The 20,738-nt window shown below is 44.4% G+C and overlaps 1 protein-coding gene across 1 annotated transcript in view; it reads left to right on the top strand.

The window, feature by feature from the left end:
- The window catches only part of SLC17A6 (solute carrier family 17 member 6), a 69,764-nt gene extending 51,540 nt beyond the window's left edge, over nt 1-18,224 (top strand). The window contains exons 7-12 of the mRNA XM_084828116.1: nt 6,022-6,164; nt 6,720-6,869; nt 11,809-11,941; nt 15,981-16,091; nt 16,561-16,688; nt 17,889-18,224. Of these exons, the coding sequence (XP_084684242.1) occupies nt 6,022-6,164; nt 6,720-6,869; nt 11,809-11,941; nt 15,981-16,091; nt 16,561-16,688; nt 17,889-18,224 (1,001 nt within the window). The remainder of the gene's footprint in view (nt 1-6,021; nt 6,165-6,719; nt 6,870-11,808; nt 11,942-15,980; nt 16,092-16,560; nt 16,689-17,888) is intronic.
- The last annotated feature ends 2,514 nt before the right edge of the window (nt 18,225-20,738 follow it).

Genomic DNA, 20,738 nt, shown 5'->3' on the forward strand with positions numbered 1-20,738 from the left:
TTTTTCTTTAATTGATTTACCACAGGCTATTTAAAACTGAATTAAAAGTCAACAATAAAAAGGTAATATATAATTTTGGAGGCTAAAAACAATAAAAGCCATAGTAAAAGAAACATAAAAGAGAAGAAAGATCAAAGTGCCTCCCCAAAAGACATTTTGTTTTTGTATTGTCCTTTCCCTGGGAAAGGAGTTCAACAAAACTCAAGTCACTACAGAAAAGGCCTTGGTCCTAGCACTCTCAGCTATCAGGTTTCGCATCTCTGATCTTAAGGATGTTGGGGCTCAACTGATTCCTAAGGCCATCTGGCTGTGGAGTGCTTTAAAGGTCCAAATCAACAGGGCCTTTCTGTAGCACTGGTATTATATGCCCCTGGTTTGCACCACCAAAGCTAAGATGGTCAGCCAGTTTCTGCAGTAGCTGTAGCTTCTGAATTCTCTACAGTGGAAACACCCCAGAATGGGCATTACAGTATGCAAGCCTGGAGGTTACAAGAACATGGGTGAAGGTTGTCAAATCTCATGGAGGGAGCAATCCTATAGCCACTAGACACTGTCTAGAGGGCCACACGATTTTTCAGTTTCTGGGAACCGAGCTTGGAGCCAGGGCTCTGAATGCATTTCCTAGAAACCACTCTCCCCATCCACTCCCCCTCATAGCCAGCATGGTTCTCTCCACACCAGCTATGTCTCCATGCTTGGAAACGAAGCATGGAGATGGAGAAAAGGGACTGGTCCCAGGGGAGGGGAGGAGATCATGGAAGCCGTGTTATGCAGCTTCCTATGTGCCTCACAGCCTCCTTCCCTCCCATTCCCTGAAGCCATGGCTAGGTAGCCAAAATCAGCCATGTAGCCAAAAATGCAGGGCAGCCAGAGCACAGAGGTGAGGATCGCCTCTGTGCTTTGGCCACCCTGCATTGGATACTTGGCAGCCTCAGACTTCAGCTTCCTCCAACTATGTCAATAGGATTGCACCCATAAATTGGATCGAACAGAGTTGATAGAACATCCCTTTGGCCGCAGAGATAGGGTGGCCAATTACACATTGCGGAAAAAGAGGACATGCACTGCCACAAAAGAGGACAAGAGAGGACACAGGGTTGCACAAAAATGGCATATGTTAATTTATATGTAGAAATGCAAATTTATACATAATTACTAGAATTTAAATAGAAATACAATATATCTCACCAAAGCAGGGAAGACCACCTGTGTGTTTGCTCAGTCTGCTGACCAGGTGCTGCTAACTGGGCAACTTCAAGGCCCCTGTTCTCCCTGCCTATGGTTTCTTATGGGGGCTTTACCTTCAAAGCTGACTTGGACTGGACAGCCCTTCACATGGACAATGCTTTAAATAGAGGACTGTCCTTTGACAGACCTTCAAGGAGAGGACTGTCCTCTGTAAAGTAGGACACACAGCCACCCTACACAGAGGTCATTCAAGATCATAACCAGTTATTGGATCTAGTTCCCTAACAGAGGGCAAACCATCAGTATACAACTGGACAAATATTTTAGTGGAGATGTGATCTATGTAGGGATGTCAGAGAAATCTACAATGGAACCAAATGAGTTCAGATTTTCATGAATCCAAGGCACGGATTTAGGAGCAGACCAGGCAGCTGTCCCCCTATTGGGCAGTTTCTGCAAACTTGCAGACCAGTTTTCTAACTTTCCCAAATTTTGCACAAATTTCGTCATTGAAAAATATGCAAAATTAAAAAACAGCAAAAAAATAAGCATTTCCTCCATCGGTTAAAGCATGACAATGTGCATTTCTGAGGAATTTGCGCATTTTCACACATGATAATTTGTGCAAATTTAGAAACACAAAAAAGTCTGATTCCGTCCATGAGCTGATGATGGAATGAAAGGCGCCTAACAATCTGGGAAACACAGATGGAACAAATTTTACTCAGTCTGTACAACCCTAGATCTATGTGATCAAGTGTGTGAGCCCTTTGAAAAAGCTCACTATATAGAAAACTCAATATTCCATCTCCTGTGACAAGGAAACAGTTCTGAATTCTGGGGAATGAGGGCTGTTATCTCTGTGGATATGAAAGAACATTGCTTAAGGATCAGAGAGCTGTGGGACCCACCAGTATAATTCAGAATATGGCTCCCTCCCAACACCTTTCTTGTACTGCATATTGAAAGTACAAGGAGAAAAGCACTGAGGGGATTTTGAGGGGAATAACATTCAAAATGGGTTTTAAGCAGAAGAGAAATAGGTCATATGAAGGTGCATTATAATTTCCAGAACAGCAGAATTGTTCAGGCTGCTAATTTAGGCCTAAATTAGGCCTAAATGAGGACTGTGACTCAGTCACATTGCACTTAGCTTAGTAGAAAACAGGACAAACTGAACGGAAGCCCATGAACTAGCTCCTTAGCAGAATAGATCTTTATTGAAATTAATTTAATTGCAGCGGGCAGCGTAGAAAGGTCTCAGTAACTGGGTGTGCGATGTGGGACCTTTTTGTAATGTCCTTTTGATGTTTTCTATAGAGAGCCTTTTCAATATGTAACATTTGTGGTTCCACCTTTTTTTCCTGGCAGATTTCCTGTACCTTTAACAGCTATATGCAAGCAAAAAGTCAGCAAGTGGAGCATTTCCTACATGCAGATGCAGTGATGGGAAAGCTGCAGTTGACTTTTTACCTGCTCTGCAGCTTTCCTATCTAGGGAACGAGGCCCATATAAGAACATATGTAGATGGCATTTTGGACATATATGCATCATGGTTCTATTTTAAGTTCTTTCAAAAGTACCGATTAAAAAAGGTTTTCTTTATTTATTGTACACCATGGTTAAGAATAGAAAAAAAATCTAGGATAGTCACACTGCACTAATTAACACTGCTCGTTTTGCTTACCACCTACTGCTCAGCACAGACTAAATCTCCAACATGTTGCCTGGGTGTTGTCAGTGAGACAATATGTTAAGTGCACCTGTTTCTACCTTGCTGTATAACTTGCAAATTAGCACAAAACCTGCAAATTAGCACAGAAGTGTGTGATGCTGTCAGACGGAGCGCCACAGCTCTGATGTGAGGGGATGAATATTTTTAGTACAAAGAAACCTCTTCAAGTTGCAACAATATTTCATTTATAGTAGGGGTGTGCTTTGGATTGGGCCAAATCTTGATCCAAATCAGGCTGATTCAGACAGATTTGGGAGATGTCCTTATCAAAGTGAGGCTCCTCTGAAGAGGACCAAATCTGAATCCGAACACTCCTGAAGGTTCGGGATTCGGGGGGACACAGAGGCACAGACAGGGTGTCTCCAAAAATGCTTATGTTTCTCCCCAAGCTCTCTGTATAAGAAAAACACCAAGGTGCAGAGAGGGTGGACGGAGAGGAGTGAGGAGGTGTAGTTTTGTGAGTGGCAGCTCTAACTTCTAATCACAGTGAATAGTTGTACCAGGGCTCTCCAATCTCAGTGCTTTGAAGGAGGGATGTTGAACTAATACATCTCAGGACTGCTCCGGCGTTCACTCAGTGCTGTTTGCTAGTTCTCTCTCCCAGGAGCCGGAATGTTAAAAGAGGTTTTGTGGAGTCGGTGGGACCTGGGAAGGTGTAGCATTGGGTGCTTGCTTGGAAGATGCTGGATGTTCAGGTCCTTCTGCCACTATAAGCTCCAGTCCAGGTCCATCATCTACCCCTGTCCTATTGCACTTTCTGTGACTTGAGTAGAAAACAAAAAATGTCTCAAACTGTTTTTCATTCATCATAACACCCTAGTCCATGCACCTGTCCTTCTGCAATTTTGCAGCCTTCTTGCTGAGGCACACACCTCCATGATGACACCTGCCATTTTCATATATGCTGTACCTTGAGGTTTTAATGTCTGTGAACTGCCCAGAGAGCTTTGGCTGTGGGGTGATAGAGAAATGTAATAAACAAACACATAAAGCAATCAATCAATAAAATTGCCCAAAAAACCATGGAGAGTGGCGGCTGGGGGGGGTGTGTGTGTGTGTGTGTGTGTGTGAAATCTTTACAGTCCTTTCCACACAAAAATGCTGCACCCATCTTCTTGAATTTTTCCCAGTTTCTTAACTAGGGTCACCTCTATGCTATATGCCATTTTCATAACATTTGCCTGCAAAAAAACATAGGGGCTGAGCACATCAGTTTATGGAAACCCTCCAAATGTAAAGGCTGCTCTTGTCAGGCTTGATCCCCTCAGAAGAAGCTACCGTCCCTGCAAATTCCATCCAGTTCTAACAAGAAATTGATTGACAGTTCCCTTTTTAAAAATAAAAAATTAAAGGAGCACATCACACGCACACGCACACGCACACACGCACAGACCTATTCATCTGAAATTTGGCAGGCTTTAGCCCCCTACATGGGACAGCTATGCCTGCAGAATTCATCCATTTCTGACAAACAGATAAAAAGGCATAGTCGTGCATTGATTTCCAATTATAGTCAATAGGAGGCATGAAGATTTGGATTTCTGAACTGAGACTCAGAATCGAGTCAAAGCAGGCAGCTTTGGTCCAAGCCAATTCAGGCTGTTTTCAGAATTGCTGAATTGGGCTCTGAACTGAATCTCGTGGTCGGTGCACACCCCTAGTGAATAGTTTGTGGAAAAGCTAAGTGCTTCAATGTATTTCAGATCATGCATTTCTGTTTAATCTGCAATTACCTGTTCCAGATACTCTTCCCCCCTCCCCCTCCCATTGTGGGCCATCTCACGCAGGGCCACTGGAAGTTTTTTAGCCCAGAACTGGTATTGCACGGAGTTGCCCATGGTGTAGATCAGTTCCTTCCTGGAGAAGAAAGAGGAGGGAATGGCCACATTGCGTCTGCACAAGTGCAGCAGGCCTTTCTCAAAGTGCTGTGATCAAGCAGAAGCTGCACGCCCACCCTTAGGGGAGGCATCAGCTCACGCAACGGCAGCCCCACACAATCCCAGCAGGGTTCTGATCCCGCTCGCCACTGAGAGCCACTGGGCATCCACAAGGGACTGGGAAGCTTCTCCTGAACTTGGCCAGTACGTGTGTGCATGGAGGACACAGTTCTTTTAAGAGTGATCTTCTAAGACAGAGGCAGGCAACTTGTGGCTCTCCAGATGTTTTTGGACTGCAGCTCCTATCATTCCTCACCATTGGCTATGCTGATTAGAGCTGATGGGAGTTGTAGTCCAACAACATCTGGAAGGCGACAAGTTACCTTCCCCTGCTATAAGAAAAGTAACATAAAATGTTTTTGACTCCCATCATACCCAGCCACCATGGCCAATGGTCAGGGATGATGGGGATTGTAGACTTGGGAAGCACCAAGTTGGGAAAGGCTACCATACAGCCTAAACACTGCTCTGCAGAACAATGTTTTCCCTTTAACCCCCCCTCCCCCGCCAGGTGGCTCCCAATAACCCCAAGTACAGATTTTTCAAATTGAGCTTATAACACTAATTCCACTGACAAAAAAAAACCTTTCAGTTTAAGATGTTGTGTTAAGGGCTTTCCTTAATGCAAGCTCCAAAATGCTGGAAAACTGCATCTGTTATTGTATGGTATCCTTTGCTGTGGTTAGTTCTTGTTTCACCACTACCTTGGAGCTGGATGAATATCAGTGGCAGAGTGGTGGATCTAACTCCCTGGGACCCCCTTAAAGAAATTATTCTGGCCTGGCAGCACGAGGTGGCTGGATCTAGCCACCTTTTTTCGTTTCTCACAATGTCACCTAATATTGCTCTAGAGAAATGTAAAGGTGTGTGTATAGAGAATACAATTCTTTTAAGACTGAGTATAAGACAGGGGTGAGCAACTCGTGACTCTCCAGATGTTGTGGGACTGCAGCTCCTATCATCCCTCAGCATTAGTGATGCTGATTAGGGCTGATGGGAGTTGTAGTCAGACAACATCTGGAGGGCCACAGGTTACCTACCCTTACTATAAGAAAAGCAACATAAAATGCCAGATACCAATCAGGTGCATTTTTGGCTTCTTCTGTGATATTTTTAAGAGTGTTTCAGTTTAAATCCATCTTTCCTTTGTATATTCAACAGGAAGTTTTGGCATTTTCTGGTACATGTTTTGGCTTTTGGTCTCGTATGAGAGCCCTGCAAAGCATCCCACAATTTCAGATGAAGAACGCAGATACATTGAAGAGAGCATTGGAGAGAGTGCCAATCTCTTAGGAGCAATGGAAGTAAGGACTCTACTACGGTGTGTGTTTCTATGCTGACATCCAGAGAAATGAGATTCTAGCATGGCCAGGGGCTGATCTGAAAATGAATGTTGGACTCACCAAACACTGAACCAGGTCTTAGGCTATAATGTAACATCTTAATTCATTTTCATCTTGAAAGCTTTTTTTTTAAGTATGTGTGAATCTCAAGCAGCTCAGTGAACAACAGAAAGGTCGGTGCAGCAATGTCAAATAATAAAACCATGAAATCTGTTCCTTTAAAAAAATGCTGGACATAATTTTATTATCACAACTTGTACAAGTAAAAGAGAAAGGACTAGGGGATTTTTTAAAAACTTATTTTCAATATGTGCCATAAGTATTTGTGTATCACTTTACATTTCTGCTGCCAATCCCTAAGTATCTTCCAAATACTTAGGCACATTCTACTTATTTTTACATTTGCAAGTAAAGCAACACCAAGTGTGTGCCTGGTCAGAACTCAAAACCTGTGATGGCATGCATAATAAATAAATGTGCATGAAAACAAATGAAATGCTGCTTTCTTTGTTTCAGAAATACAAGACTCCATGGAGAAAATTTTTTACTTCTATGCCAGTCTATGCAATAATTGTTGCAAACTTCTGTAGAAGTTGGACTTTTTACCTGCTGCTTATTAGTCAGCCTGCTTACTTTGAAGAGGTGTTTGGATTTGAAATAAGCAAGGTATGTGTATTATTTAAAACAACTGGAACTAGCAAACTGTATAGCTTTATGTGGGTGGTGGTGGGTTTCTGTTTTTGTTTTTAAAGCACCTGGAATTGTCATATAGCTTTATACCAGAGTGGATCCAGCCATTGACTATATATTGAAGGTGGATGTTATTTGAGAATTACCAGGGAGATGGCCCTTAAACAGCACAGATGGAGTTTATGGGACACTTTCCAAAATGTGAGGACAGACGTTCCCTTGGAGGCCTTCCTCAACCTGGTGCCCTCCTGATATTTTGGACTCCCATCAGACCCAGCCAGCATGGCTAATGGTCAGGGATGATGGGAACTGTAGTCTAAAAGACTTGGGGGGAACCAGGTTGGGAAAGGCTGTCATAGAGCCTAAACACTGTGCTGCAGAACAGTGTTTTCCCTTTAACTACCCTCCCCCCAGGTCGCTCCCAATAACCCCAGGTACAGATTTTTCTAATTCAGCTTGCAACGTAGGATTCCCAGCACTTTACATGCATGCCCCAAAGACTAATTTGATTCCCCCACCCCAATCCTTTCCATTTAAGATGTTGTATTAAGGGCTTTCCTTAACTGAAGCTCCAATTTCCAAAATGCTGGGAAATCGCATCTGTTATTCAGGGAATATGTATATGGTATGGTATCCTTTGCAGTGGTTAGTTCCTGTTTCACCACTGCCTTGGAGCTAGATGGCTGTCAGTGGCAGAGTGGTAGATGTAAATCCCTGGGACATCCTTAAAAAATTGTTCTGGCCTGGCAGCCCCAGGTGTCTGGATCTAGCCACCCTTTTCATTTCTCACAATGACCGTCAACTAACGTTGCTCTAGGACCTTGTGGGCCATGTAAAGGGTGGTTGGACCCAGCTGCCCAGTGCTGCTCAGAGTGCTGACACTGCAGCCAGGTAAGCCTGCCAGGACCCACTAACAGAGGAAGGGGCCCACCAGCCCAAGGCCTCCTCAAGCCTGCATACACCTCCACAGAAGGAATTCTGTCTAAATCCAGCTGATGGCACAGCACCACTGACCCATCTTTGCTGTGGTTTGTGGTGGCCATGCTGAACCCAGCAGGTGGGGCAGTGCACGCACACAATTGGTTAGGCATAATGGCACTGACAGAGGCAGAAGTCAGCACACACTAGGATTTATGCTGAAGTTCCTACATGGTGAAATCCTTCTGTTAACTGATCTTCAGGTGCTCAGGCATTTATTTTTGATTGATTGATTTACAATATTTGTATACTGCTCCATATGTAAAACAGATTTGGGAGCGGTGAGAACAAAAGATAAAACAGTAAAAGAATAAAAGGATTAAAACACCACATTAAAATTATGCTTGTTAAAAAAACAGAATGCAAATAGAAACCATGACTGGTCAATTAAGGAATGCCTCCTGGAACAGTGCTGTTTTCAGGAGGTGCCAGAAACAAGACAATGTTGGTGCCTGCCTGACCTCCAGGGGCAGGGAGTTCCAAAGAAGGGGGGCCACCACACTGAAGTCTCTTCTCCTGGTGGACTCCAATTGGGCCATAGGTCCATGGGGAACCACTAGGAGCATGCCCTCTGATGACCTCAGTGACCGGACAGGTCGGTAAAGGAGAAAGCACTCTCTTAGGTAGCCTAGTCCAAAGTTGTTTAGGGCTTTGTACACTAGTACTAAAACCTTAAACCTGGCCCGGTAGCAGACAGGCAGCCAGTGCAGTTCCCTCAGCAAAGGAGCTGCATGCAGAAAAGGGGCCGCTCCTGACAACAGCTGAGCTGCTGCATTCTGCACTAGCTCCAGCTTCTGGAGCAGCCTTAAGGGCAACCCCACAGAGAGTGCATTGCAGTAAACCAGTCTTGAGGTTATCAGTGCCTGTGCCACCGTGGCCAAGCCACAGTGAGGCTAGGACCTCAGCTGGATCACCAGCTCTCTCCACTGGAAAACCCCCAAGAGCCTTCAGAAATCCATTGGATTCCATCAGTCTCCTGGGGTGGACCATCCAAATGGGTCCCCCAGCCCTGCAGGGGGGAAGTAACACCATGAGTTCTAACCTTACCGGGAAATGATCTGGCCATGACAATGGGGTTACTTGGAAACACCCCCCCCCCCAGTCTTCAGGCTACCCAGCTCACAACTTGGAGCAAAAAACAAATCAGGGGTATGCCCTGCTTCATGTGTTGGGCCGATGACAAACTGAGATGGCCCTATGGTTGTCATGGAGGCCAAGAAGTCCTGAGCTGAAACTCCAGAGGCAGCCTCGGCATGGAAGTTGAAGTCACCCAGAACCACCGTCCTGGGTTCCTCCAACGCCACACTTGATACTGCCTCTGGCAGTTCACTCAGGGAGGCTGCTGGGCAGCAGGGTGGGCAGCACACCAGAAGCATCCCCAGTCTGTCTCTATGGCCCAACACCAAGTGCAGCCCCTCAAGGCCCGCTCCAAGGTGGAGTGGATTCCTGGTGAGAGAGATTGAAGTTCTATGAGCCACGACGACTGCCCCCTCCCCCGGCCCTCCAACCTATGTTGGTGCTGCACTGAGAACCCAGTTGGGCAGAGCTGAGTCAGATCAGTTCCACCCAGCCCACCACAAGACAGCAGGCCACAGTGGATGAGCTACCAGGTAGAAGGGGAACAGTGTATAAACATCTGTGACCCATTCTACTCTGATGTCCCAACCCCCTCCTCCTACCATATCTCCTTCTGCCCCAAGTCACTGGGATAGAGGCACCATCTCCATGGATCTCTGTATTTTCTAAGCACATACTTGTCACAATAGAGCTTCCTACACACTCTTAACACACCACTCACAACTCAAACATACCCACAACCATTCAAAACCCACATACGCCATTCATGCACTGAATCACCCACAGCCAACCTAGCACAGTCACAGATAATAGTTAGTGGAAACAACCAGGCACTGGTCACATAAGGACATCAGGCTTGCCAACCCACCAGCAAACTATTTCCCAGTCATTCGGAGTTAACTTCGGCAGGCTCATGCGCACTCCATCTCTCACGTGGATCATTACAGTCACTTCTCCCCACTGTCTCTCACCTAGAGGGAGACCAGCTTCTAGCCACCACAGGCTTTCACCCTGGGCAGAGGAAGCATTTGTGACACACAAAGTCCCTAACCCCCGTCTCTCACCCAGGGTGGGCAACTGTGGAAAGTAGCTACTATTATAGGAGACCCCGGCTTTCACCCAAGAAACCTTCTCCTGAACAACAGATATTAAACTGCACAAGCATACAGAGAGGTGACAAGCAACCAACAAAGAAGGTGGGGCACCCCCGCCCTCGTGGCATCCTGAAGGGGCAGACCAAAGGGGCGGCCCACACCCCCACAGCAGGGCTGCCTTTATCTCTCTCAGAGGCCTGGAGATGTCCAATGGCTGAGAGAGAGCATCCTGCATCAGCAAGAAGGCTTCCCAGCAGGCATCCCCACTCACTACCAGCACAGATTACCAGAGGAGGGGGTGACCAGTTCAGTTGCAGAGCAACTTGTTAAGGCAGCAGAGTTCTTGAAAACAGCAGTTTGATCCCTGAAGGGGCTTAATGAGACCTTATCCAAAGTGAAGCGCATAGTTCTGGTGATAAGAACATAAGAAGAACCCTGCTGGATCAGACCACGGGTCCATCTAGTCCAGCATTCCGTTCACACAGTGGCCAACCAGCTGTCGACCAGAAACCCACAAGCAGGACATGAGCGCAACAGCACCCTCCCGCCCACGTTCCCCAGCAACCGGTGCACATAGGCTCATTGCCTCTGATACTGAAGGTAGCACATAGCCATCAGGACTAGCAGCCATTGATAGCCTTCTCCTCCAGGAATTTGTCTAAACCCTTTTTAAAGCCATCCAAATTGGTGGCCATGACTACATCCTGTGGTAGCAAGATTCAGAACAAGCAAATCCTAGTTCTAATCTATATTTGGTCTAGGAAGCTCAAAACAGGGCTAAGAGATTTTGCTGCCTGAGGCAAAGGACAAGGGGGGGCTTCTTCCCATTCCATGTACACAAGAGGACCAGATGGGCAATCGCATTTTACTTCAACACCGGCAGTGGGCGAGCATCTTCCATTGCATGCACCTGAGGACAGTAGGCTAGTTTAGGGGATGTAGGGCAGGCCACATGGCACACACAGCTGCATCTTCCAAGATCTTGCTACTGCTCCTTATCCCACCATCCCAACACACACACACACACACACACACTGCTTCTATCACCTGCCTTATTGTGCCTAATGGTAGGGCCAGCCCTGGCTCAAAGTAGTTATTATGTGCTGTTTATTCACACTCAAGAAGATGTTTAAAGATGGAAATAAATGGTACATTATTATGGGTTGTTGGCAGGTTTATTCCTAGGAATCATAAAACCAAATTCCTACCTTTTCACACTGGTGACATTCTTTAGGGCTTTTCTACATGAGGCTTTTAACCCACACCTTTATCGAGGCTTCTGTTTCCAGATTCTTTGTGGGATTAAGCTCAGCTCCTTTACACATTTCTTTTCCAGGGCTTGTCTTTCTCTGCCTTTCTATATGATTCATTACTCAGCCACTAAGTGGCACTGTGGTATAGTGGAATTGCACAAATACACACGAGTCTCATTCCATCATTTCTAAATACTACCACATTTTCCTCAGTCTCAAAAAAGCTGGAGAAATGGTTGCAAAGAATGGGAGAGGCCCTGGAGGATGACAAAGTCATGTAAAGGACCCGCAAACTACCGTGAGCAATCCCAAGCACACAGTAAAGGCCTTGTGTAGAAAGGCTCTCAGTTAAACATAATTAAGTTGCTGTCTCTGTAAAAGTTTCCTTCAACTTATACAGGGAACCATTAAACTGTTCATCTGTTGTTCATTCTCCCCCTCCCCCACGCACACACACATAAAATGCTCAGTCAATACATTTGATTATAACTCCATTTCTCATTCTAACCTTAGGTGGGAATGTTATCCGCTGTGCCACATTTAGTGATGACTATTATTGTTCCTATCGGGGGACAAATTGCGGACTTTCTAAGAAGCAGGCAAATTCTTTCAACCACTACTGTCAGGAAAATAATGAATTGTGGAGGTAAGCCATTACATTTCATTGAAGGGCTTTGAGCACACTGTCTAGCATAAAACAACCAGATATCAACAGGTTCATATAGTCCGATAGACACCTAATGTTTGATTTTGCTTACAGTTACTATGATAAAGATGTTGTGGCATAAGCAAAGTGGTTCCCCTGGGGCTGGTTCATACACTCACCCAGCTGTCAGTCCTGCATGGCAGAACACACTCAGGCACACTTCAGATGGGGTGGGGTGGGGGCACAAATTTGGCCTATGTGCAGATGGTGGAATGTGGAACCTTCATGTCACACAGTCTTATTGCATGGTAGAACATGCGCCTGTGTTCCTGACACCATGCCAAGAGGACTGATGGATGGGTAACAGTATGAACTAGCTTTGAGCTAGCTTATTCTCCAGACTAAGAGTGAAGGTTCTGCCTTCACAGATTTATGCATCTTTGATCAATATTTAGACAGAACATGTCCAGTACCATCACTGCTCTTTAATTTGTTAGAGGCCTTCCTTTTTTGTTCACTGCCTAAGGAAGAGTGATAAACAGCCTAATTCTCTGCTTTGCCATTCAGCATGAGCAGATCATAGCACTAAGGTCCCACAATGACACTTTGACACTGCTAATGCATCACACTGGAGAAGATTGTCCCCATTCACAATTCAATCTGCTCATTTTAACCTTTGAAGCCCTACAGAATCTGCGTCCAGTGACGCTATGGAGCACCTCCTTCCAGGAAAACCTTTCTGCTTATTCAGATCATCAGCTGAAGTCCTACAACAAAGAACTATGAGCTGGTTCACATGACACGACAGCCCACTGTGGATTAATTTACCTATGGAGGTTGTCGCGTCATTCCAGGCACCTGCACATTCCATTTTTGCATAGCATCCATGGGTGCCCCACTCGCCATGGCTTGGCTTGTCACGCGAACCCAGGCAATGGGATTATTTGAGGGTTGGACAACACTCAAATAGCCTAGCTTGGCCATCTTCTTAGAGGGGGTGTTCCATGGAATGGACATCACAATAGACAAACTCCTAATCTGTGAAACTGCCAAACAAACCACAGAAGACATAGACCTGGTTCACATGACACAACAGCCCACCATGGCTAACAACCCTCAAATAGCCCTAAAAGAAGCCATGGGTTATTTGAGGGTTGTCTAACCCTCAAACAACCCTTGCTGCTTGGGTTTGCATGCCACAACAAGCCATAGCAAGCCAGACGCCCACGAGCACCATGCAAAAATGGTACCTGCAGGCACCTGGCACAGTGCGACAGCCCTGGCAGGTAAATTAAGCTATTGTGTGATATGAATCAGGCCTATATCGTCTGTGATTTGTTTGGCAGTTAGACAGGGGCCATCTACATGAGCCTTTTACTCCAGAGTGGGTGCAAGTTGAGGTCCTTTTGATTAGACAACACAAGTTGCCACTTCACAGCCATCCGTGGTTTTCTCTCAGAAAATGTGGATTTCCAAGGAGGCGTTTTGCTCCGACATTTTTGATTTGCTGCGGGTTTCCCACGGTTGCAAGCTGTCCGTCCCTTCCCCAAACCAACTTTGCATTTTGCGGTGGTTGTGTTGTAGGCATGCATAGTGCTTGTGTCACTCTGTGACGCCCCATTACTCCCCCATCCCTTCGCAGCTGCGCAGTTACAGAGGCACAGAGAGGCGTTTTCATCTATTTAATCACACTTTTGCAGCTTTGTATCTTCGCAATGGTTGCTTTTGGACTCAGTGCCCAAGGGCTGGTGTGTGTGGGTGGTGTCTTGGGGCAGGACTCTGGCCACCATTTCGGAGTGATGTGTAGGAATGTACCACTCACGCTTGTGAGTGCAAACCATCGTGAGAGTCTCCAGCTGGAGAACTGACAAACAGATGACGTGGAGATGCGGGAGCACAAAACACCCACTTTTTACCTAATGAGGGACAGAAAGACACAGCAGAACCCTAAATACAAAACAGCCACTGAAGTGTTGCAACCCCACACTCATGGGACTGCACAGCTGCACATTTAAGTATAATGGCAAAAAAAATGGCATGGCGGAGTCTGTTAGGGAAGTGTGCAGTAAATTGCGAGTGCATACCACCAGAAGCTAATTCAAAGCTGAAATGCTGCACAGTTGCGACAGAGTGGAGGGTGAAAGCGGTGCCATGTAGATGGGGCCACAAATTAGGAGTCTGTCCATTGTGGTGTCCATTCTGTGGAACACCCTCTCTAAGAAGACGGCCTAGCTAGCCTAGCTCCCTTCAAATACAACAACATTGGCATGTGATCGAGCCTTGTTGCTGGGTCCTTCCAAGTGAACACTGTATTTTTATGTTACTAGGCATGGCGGAGAATTCCGCCACGGATCTCGGTGAGGCTGAATGCCAGCACATTCGGCTCCCCAAAATCCGTGGTGGAACAAAGCCCCCCCGCCCCACGAAATGGGCCTGGAACGGAGCACCTACCTGCTGCCATCCGCACTGCATTGCAAATGGCAGCCGCATCTGCAGCTGCCATTCGCTTCTTCCATATAGCTGTGATAGGCTACATAAATACTGACATAGCCTATCACGGCTAACGCAGGGATGCCATTTGCGTCCCTGTGGAAGCCGTGATAGGCTATGTAAGTATTTACGTAGCCTATCACAGCAAAACTAAGGGAACACAAATGGCAGCGGCTACGGCGGCCACCATTTGTGTTCCCTTTTTTTCCCGCCATAGTGGCTGCCATTTGTGCCCCTCTGTTTTGCTGTGATAGGCTACGTAAATATTTACGTAGCCTATCATGGTGGGAAAAAAAGGGAACACAAATGTCGGCCGCCGTAGCCCTTAGTTTTGCCGTGATAGGCTACGTAAATACTTACATAGCCTTTCACGGCTTCCACAGGGATGCAAATGGCATCCCTGCGTTAGCCGTAATAGGCTACGTAAATATTTACATAGCCTATCACGGGCCGGCATAGGGACGCAAATGGCATCCCCTACACAGGATGCCATTTGCATCTGCACCAGCCTGGCAGCAGCTGAAGGCCCCGCTGCGGGTTGGCCTGGCCAGCCGCTCCATGGCCTGGCCGCAGAGCGGAGCCAGCTGGGCAGGATTCTGGGGGGGGGAGGAACGGATCTCCTCCCCCCACCTGCAGAACCCGCGGAGCCAGGTAAGCGGGATTTTGTACACCTCTATATGTTACTCAAGTGGTGTGGGAAGAAAACACACTGGTGTGTTAAATATATTTTGGCATTAATATGTGGTTGGATTCAGGCTCTGCCTTTCACAAGAGGAAGGGACCTTTCATGAGAGAAAGAGCTCTGCTCACAGAATGTCCCTCTGCCTGGGATTTGGGGATCCCCCTCTCCCTCACACCACAGCTCACCCCATTAAGCAGAGTCTCCTGACTCTCTGTGTAGCATTTTCAGGGGGCTGGAGGGGCTGCCACGGGAAGTCTACTTCCGCCACCACAGTTGATCCAGCTTAAACTTGGATCCAACCCATGGGCTTTATTTTATACATTGTAATTGTTTTTCCTTTCCTTGACTGTGTAAGCTGTCCTAATAATTTGTTGGAGGGCAGGATATGAATTTCCATATAAATCAACAGAAATAAAATATGGAACCAATTACCTAGGGAGGTAGTGGGCCATACTGGAAGCATTCAAGATGAGGCTGGACAGCCATCTGTCAGGGATGCTGTGACTTGGATTCCTGCATTAAGCAGGGGGTTGGACTCGATGATCTCATAGGCCCCTTCCAACCCTACTTTTCTATGATTCGATGGTGGGCCTCACGGCACAGGAAGGGACCAGAAAAGACATACATTACCAGCTACTGGGATTGGCATCTTTGTTGAACATTGTACCATATCATATTAATAGAATCCTAAAATATACCAACTGTAAGATTATATATCTCATCATTGCCTTTGATAATGATATGGACACTATGGTTTAAAAATGATCTATCATCTATCTGTCTATCCATCCATCATACTCTTATAGTTTTAATAGATAGTCAAGGACAATGAATAGTTCAAATACTTAAAAAAAAAATTTCCCCAAGGTTTTGGAATGGAAGCAACTCTTCTCTTGGTGGTTGGATATTCTCATAGTAGAGGTGTCGCCATTTCCTTCTTAGTGCTTGCTGTGGGATTCAGTGGATTTGCTATATCTGGTAAGTTAACTTCTTTTTCAATAGAGGGCATCCGGTTAAGTTCTCTCACTGACAGAACTGCACACCCTCAAAATATGTTCCAGAGGTTTGGGATACCCTCCAAAGCAGATTTGAGGGGTGCGTGTGGGGGAGCTTGCAGGTGGAAGCAGGGGAGAAAGAGCCATTGGGTGAGAAGACTTCCATATAAACAAAAATAGGATTTAGATTAATCATGGTTGAATGTACACATAGCAGTTATACCGTTACCATACCGTTATCATAACTGTTGGCACACATGACACCAATGGGCACCAATAGTTATGATAACGGTATGATAACGGTATAAGTGCTATGTGTAGATTCAGCCCATATGATTGCAAGGTTGTGAATACGGTAATAATGTGAAATAATCAGTTAAATGAAACAAAAACCTTAATTGATGCAGTGTTTTCTCTGCTGACCAGTTTACAAGCATGCCTTTATGTTACAGGGTTCAATGTTAACCACTTAGATATTGCCCCAAGGTACGCCAGTATCTTAATGGGGATTTCAAATGGAGTTGGTACATTGTCTGGAATGGTGTGTCCTATAATAGTTGGAGCAATGACAAAGAACAAGGTAAGGTTCATTACAATGCTGTTTCCAAAATAGTTATCAAGAACTCTGCTTGAAAAAAATAGGAAATAATGAACAATCTCATCAAACTGCATTGTCATTCAGCTGCACCAGTAAACAGAGTAGGCTCACATATTATGACATTTCCATGCCAAAAGTCAGTTCACACGCTTCTCCAACTCACAATGCTAATGTGAATCCATCCTGGTAAAAGAATTGGGAGATTCATTCATTGGCTTTCACTTTTCAAAACATGCCTGAATGTGTAAGCTCACCCAAACAGTGGGCTGTATCTTCTGATAGAGTATCCCATAACCTGCATATTCCTTAATGTGAATTTTCATCTTACTTTATCTCCCTTGGCCAGCTTTCCTCAACCTGGTGCTGTCCAGATGTTTTGGACTACAACTCCCATCATCCCTGGCCATTGGCCATGCTTGGTGGGACTGAAGCGAGTTATCCAAAAGATCTGGATGGTACCAGGTTGGGGAAGGCTGCTTTTGACTATCATCACTTCCTTCATAAAGCTGCAATAGTAGAAATACCACTAGTTAGAACTCTTAAGACTGTATTCGCTCTGTTGAAGGAGAATTGGTGACAGGTTAAAGTGTGAACATATGCTATACATGCAAAAGGTCCCAGATGCAATTCTTGGTGTTTCTAGTTAAAAGGATCTCGGGGCCAAAACAGACATTTCTTTAAATCTGTATTTAGCAGCTACATCTGCTTTCATTTTTACTCTAGAGTAGGGACAGAGCCCCCAGTTCAGATCTTAAAAGCCACACTGCACTCCACAGTAGGGTCCTCATCCAGATTGGGCCCCCTGCATCTGCCCTTGAGTAGGGATGAAAGAAGGACATAGCTGCTAGGTACAGATTTAAAGTAATGTTTGTTTTGGCCCTCAAGTATTAGAGCTCGGAAAAACCTCTGCCTGAGATCCAGGAGAGACACTCGCTGTCAGACTTGGGTCTCATTCAATGTAAGTTAGTTTCATGTGTTCATGAGTTGTAAGCAGAGCAGAAGACAATATGTCTGCTTCTCATGCCAAGCACGAGAAGCTACTAACTACTGCAGCAACTGAAGCCAATCCATAGAATCTGTATTGACTAGCCATAATTCCTATAAAGAATAATGTAAATTCAGAAGAGCCCCCCCCCCACACACACACACACTATTTTGATACTGCTGTCTTCTTCCTCATAGACACGTGAAGAGTGGCAGTATGTCTTCCTTATTGCTGCTTTGGTCCATTATGGGGGAGTCATATTCTATGGCATATTTGCTTCGGGAGAGAAACAACCATGGGCAGACCCAGAACAGATGAGCGAAGAAAAATGTGGCTTCATTCATGAAGATGAACTCGATGAAGAAACAGGAGACATTACTCAGAATTATGTAAATTATGGTACCACTAAATCATATGGTGCTACGACCCAAGTCAATGGTGGCTGGCCAAATGGCTGGGAGAAGAAAGAAGAATTTGTACAAGAAGAAGCACAAAACTCATATAGCTATAAGGACGGAGAAGATTATTCATAACAGGCCTATATGGGATATATTTTGTAGTGTTCGTGATTTATTCATTGTGGTTGTTTGCACCCACACAAAAATGTGATATAAACATGTAAACACATATCAGACAAGAAGGTCTTATTGTAAAATGAAAATGAAAAAAAAAAACACCATTCAAGTGCAATCTGTATGAGTTTGTGACATCTCATCACCTCCATTTGGGTGTCTCCATTCTATAGAGTTTTAAGGGTTATCTGGTCAAATATACAAAGGAAACTAGGTACTTGCAGTATAAATGAGCAGAACGCTCATAACTAAGGATTAAAGCACAACCAACCAAGTTGGATCATCAACTATTTTCTTTAGAAGCCAAAACTACTTGATTGTTTAAAAATGCACTTACATATTTGTTACTGTATTGAAAGAGATAATAAAATTGATTGTGTACAGTTATCCACATGTTTACTTGGTACAATGTAAGAAATGTCCAGTTGGTCAAAGACAAGAATTACTTAGAGAAAAAGGCTTCTGTTTTAGATAACCATAAAGCCCCAATCCAGTTCCGTTTCCAGAGAATTGAATCAGGACTTTACAGAACAAAGATATAATGTGTATTTATTGTGATTATATGCTGCAGGCTACTCTGTGATAAAGGAATTAATTGGTTGTTTTCACTGAATGTTTAGGCACAAATATTTTATTTCTATTATTTGCAAATGCATACAGTTGTGTGTGCCACGTTCTGCCTGATATGTACCAACCAGTATAAAGTCACATTTAGTCCGACATTCCACACAGAATGTTAAAGACCTTAAGCAAGACAAAGGAGTATTGGGCATATTCATTGTCTGTAGTAAATTACTGGCCACAATAAGTCACAATAAGTTAGAAAGAAAGCATCACCCAAACAGATCCAAAGAAAAAACTGTACCACAGACAAGTAGCCCTAGAACAAACTGGATGTATTTCTTTTGATGCCTGTTTTGAAGTAAATGCAAGAAAGGGGAAAGAATTTAGCTATTTGTTTAATCCTGGATAGTTTTTCATATTTTCAGATGCTGTGCCACAATTATATAAATAAAGTCATAGTTTATTGAAGATGCTGTATAATTATAGAAAATAGTACTATTTTAAAGATTTCTGAATTTTAAAAAATGTATTTGTCTTTCAAATAAATATAATTATAATGGACACTGAATATGAGAAACAATCTTCATGGTGAGCCCAAAGCGGCATATAACTGGGGTTGGGTTTAGGAAGATTGTATTTTACAATGCTCAAGTGCAATTCAGATCCATCAAGATATGGAAGGGTTGCCATTGGCTTCCGTGGGCCGTGGACTGTAGCTCTTTGCCTTGATCAAGAGTCCCCATACCATGCAGGAGCTCTAGTGTGCACACTGAACTTCTGTATGTACAAGCTTCCATTTGCCAGAATGGAAGAGCAATTCGGCGTATGCCCCTCTTTTTATGTGTGTGTGGACCTGCCATCCCCATTGAAGTGAACAGGGAAACCTGAGAAAGTGGAAGCTCTGTGGGAGCTCCATGAACATGGAGCTCTAGATCAAGGCCTTGTGTTTTTTAAGCGTTATTCAACAAGAATTGTAATGTTAGTGTACCAAGCAATAAGTGCCATGCACTGTTAAGTGCATGCTCTTTTAATCTCTTTGTTCAGCTTGTTGTAGATCCTTGAGACAGTTGGGATAACAAATTCCAAACAGCAAAACAGACAAGACCAATCAACAATGAACTTCATATAATACCAGACCACTTAATGCTCTAACAAGTATCCATTTCCCAACTCTGACGAAACAACTGTCATTGTATGTTTAAAAGCCATTCTGGATTTTTTGATCTGCTCCTTGTATTGTGCTAGTATTTTAAGGCCCTGCTACTGCAATATACAACTCGAGGATTGCTGTTTTTCTTCTTCTTCTTTTCTTATTATACAAGAATAAAATTAAGTGAACCATACTTTGATCTGGAGGGGGGGAAATCAATTAAATATTTTGCTTTGTGCCTCAAAGTGATGTAAAATGTGGCCATAGCTTTTGCTGTGAAAAGATGTGGACAGTGTCACTTTTGTTGCTGCAAAAAAGTGTTAATAAATGCTCTATTTATCCTTTTCTACATAACGAAAGCATTTTTGTGGTTTCTTCTGGCGTGACTTATATGGGCCACCTCTTTGCAATAATTATTCACTGTACGTGACAGCCCAGATGTGTCAAAGATGACTAGATATTTCTGCAGCCCACTGCTATAGTACCTTTAATTAAGAGCTCTAGTATGGGAAAGTGTTTGTGCTTCTCAGGCAGACCCTGCACAGACAACTAGTAACAGTACAATGGTAGGGATGGGGGAGAAATTCATGTACTTCACATTTTCATGCAAACCTACCTAATGTCGCACTTTTGAAACTTAAGGCACAATCCTATGCATGTTTAGACAAAAAAAAAAAGTCCTACAACTCCCAGCATTCCCCAGCCAGCACTCCTTCAAAATTTGCATTGCCCCTGATTTTTGTAATGGAGTTTTCCAGTCA

The sequence above is a fragment of the Heloderma suspectum genome, chromosome 1 (genome assembly GCF_057233095.1).
Source record: "Heloderma suspectum isolate Gila_16-S chromosome 1, 16-S_ref, whole genome shotgun sequence".
In the NCBI taxonomy this organism is placed as follows: domain Eukaryota; kingdom Metazoa; phylum Chordata; class Lepidosauria; order Squamata; family Helodermatidae; genus Heloderma; species Heloderma suspectum.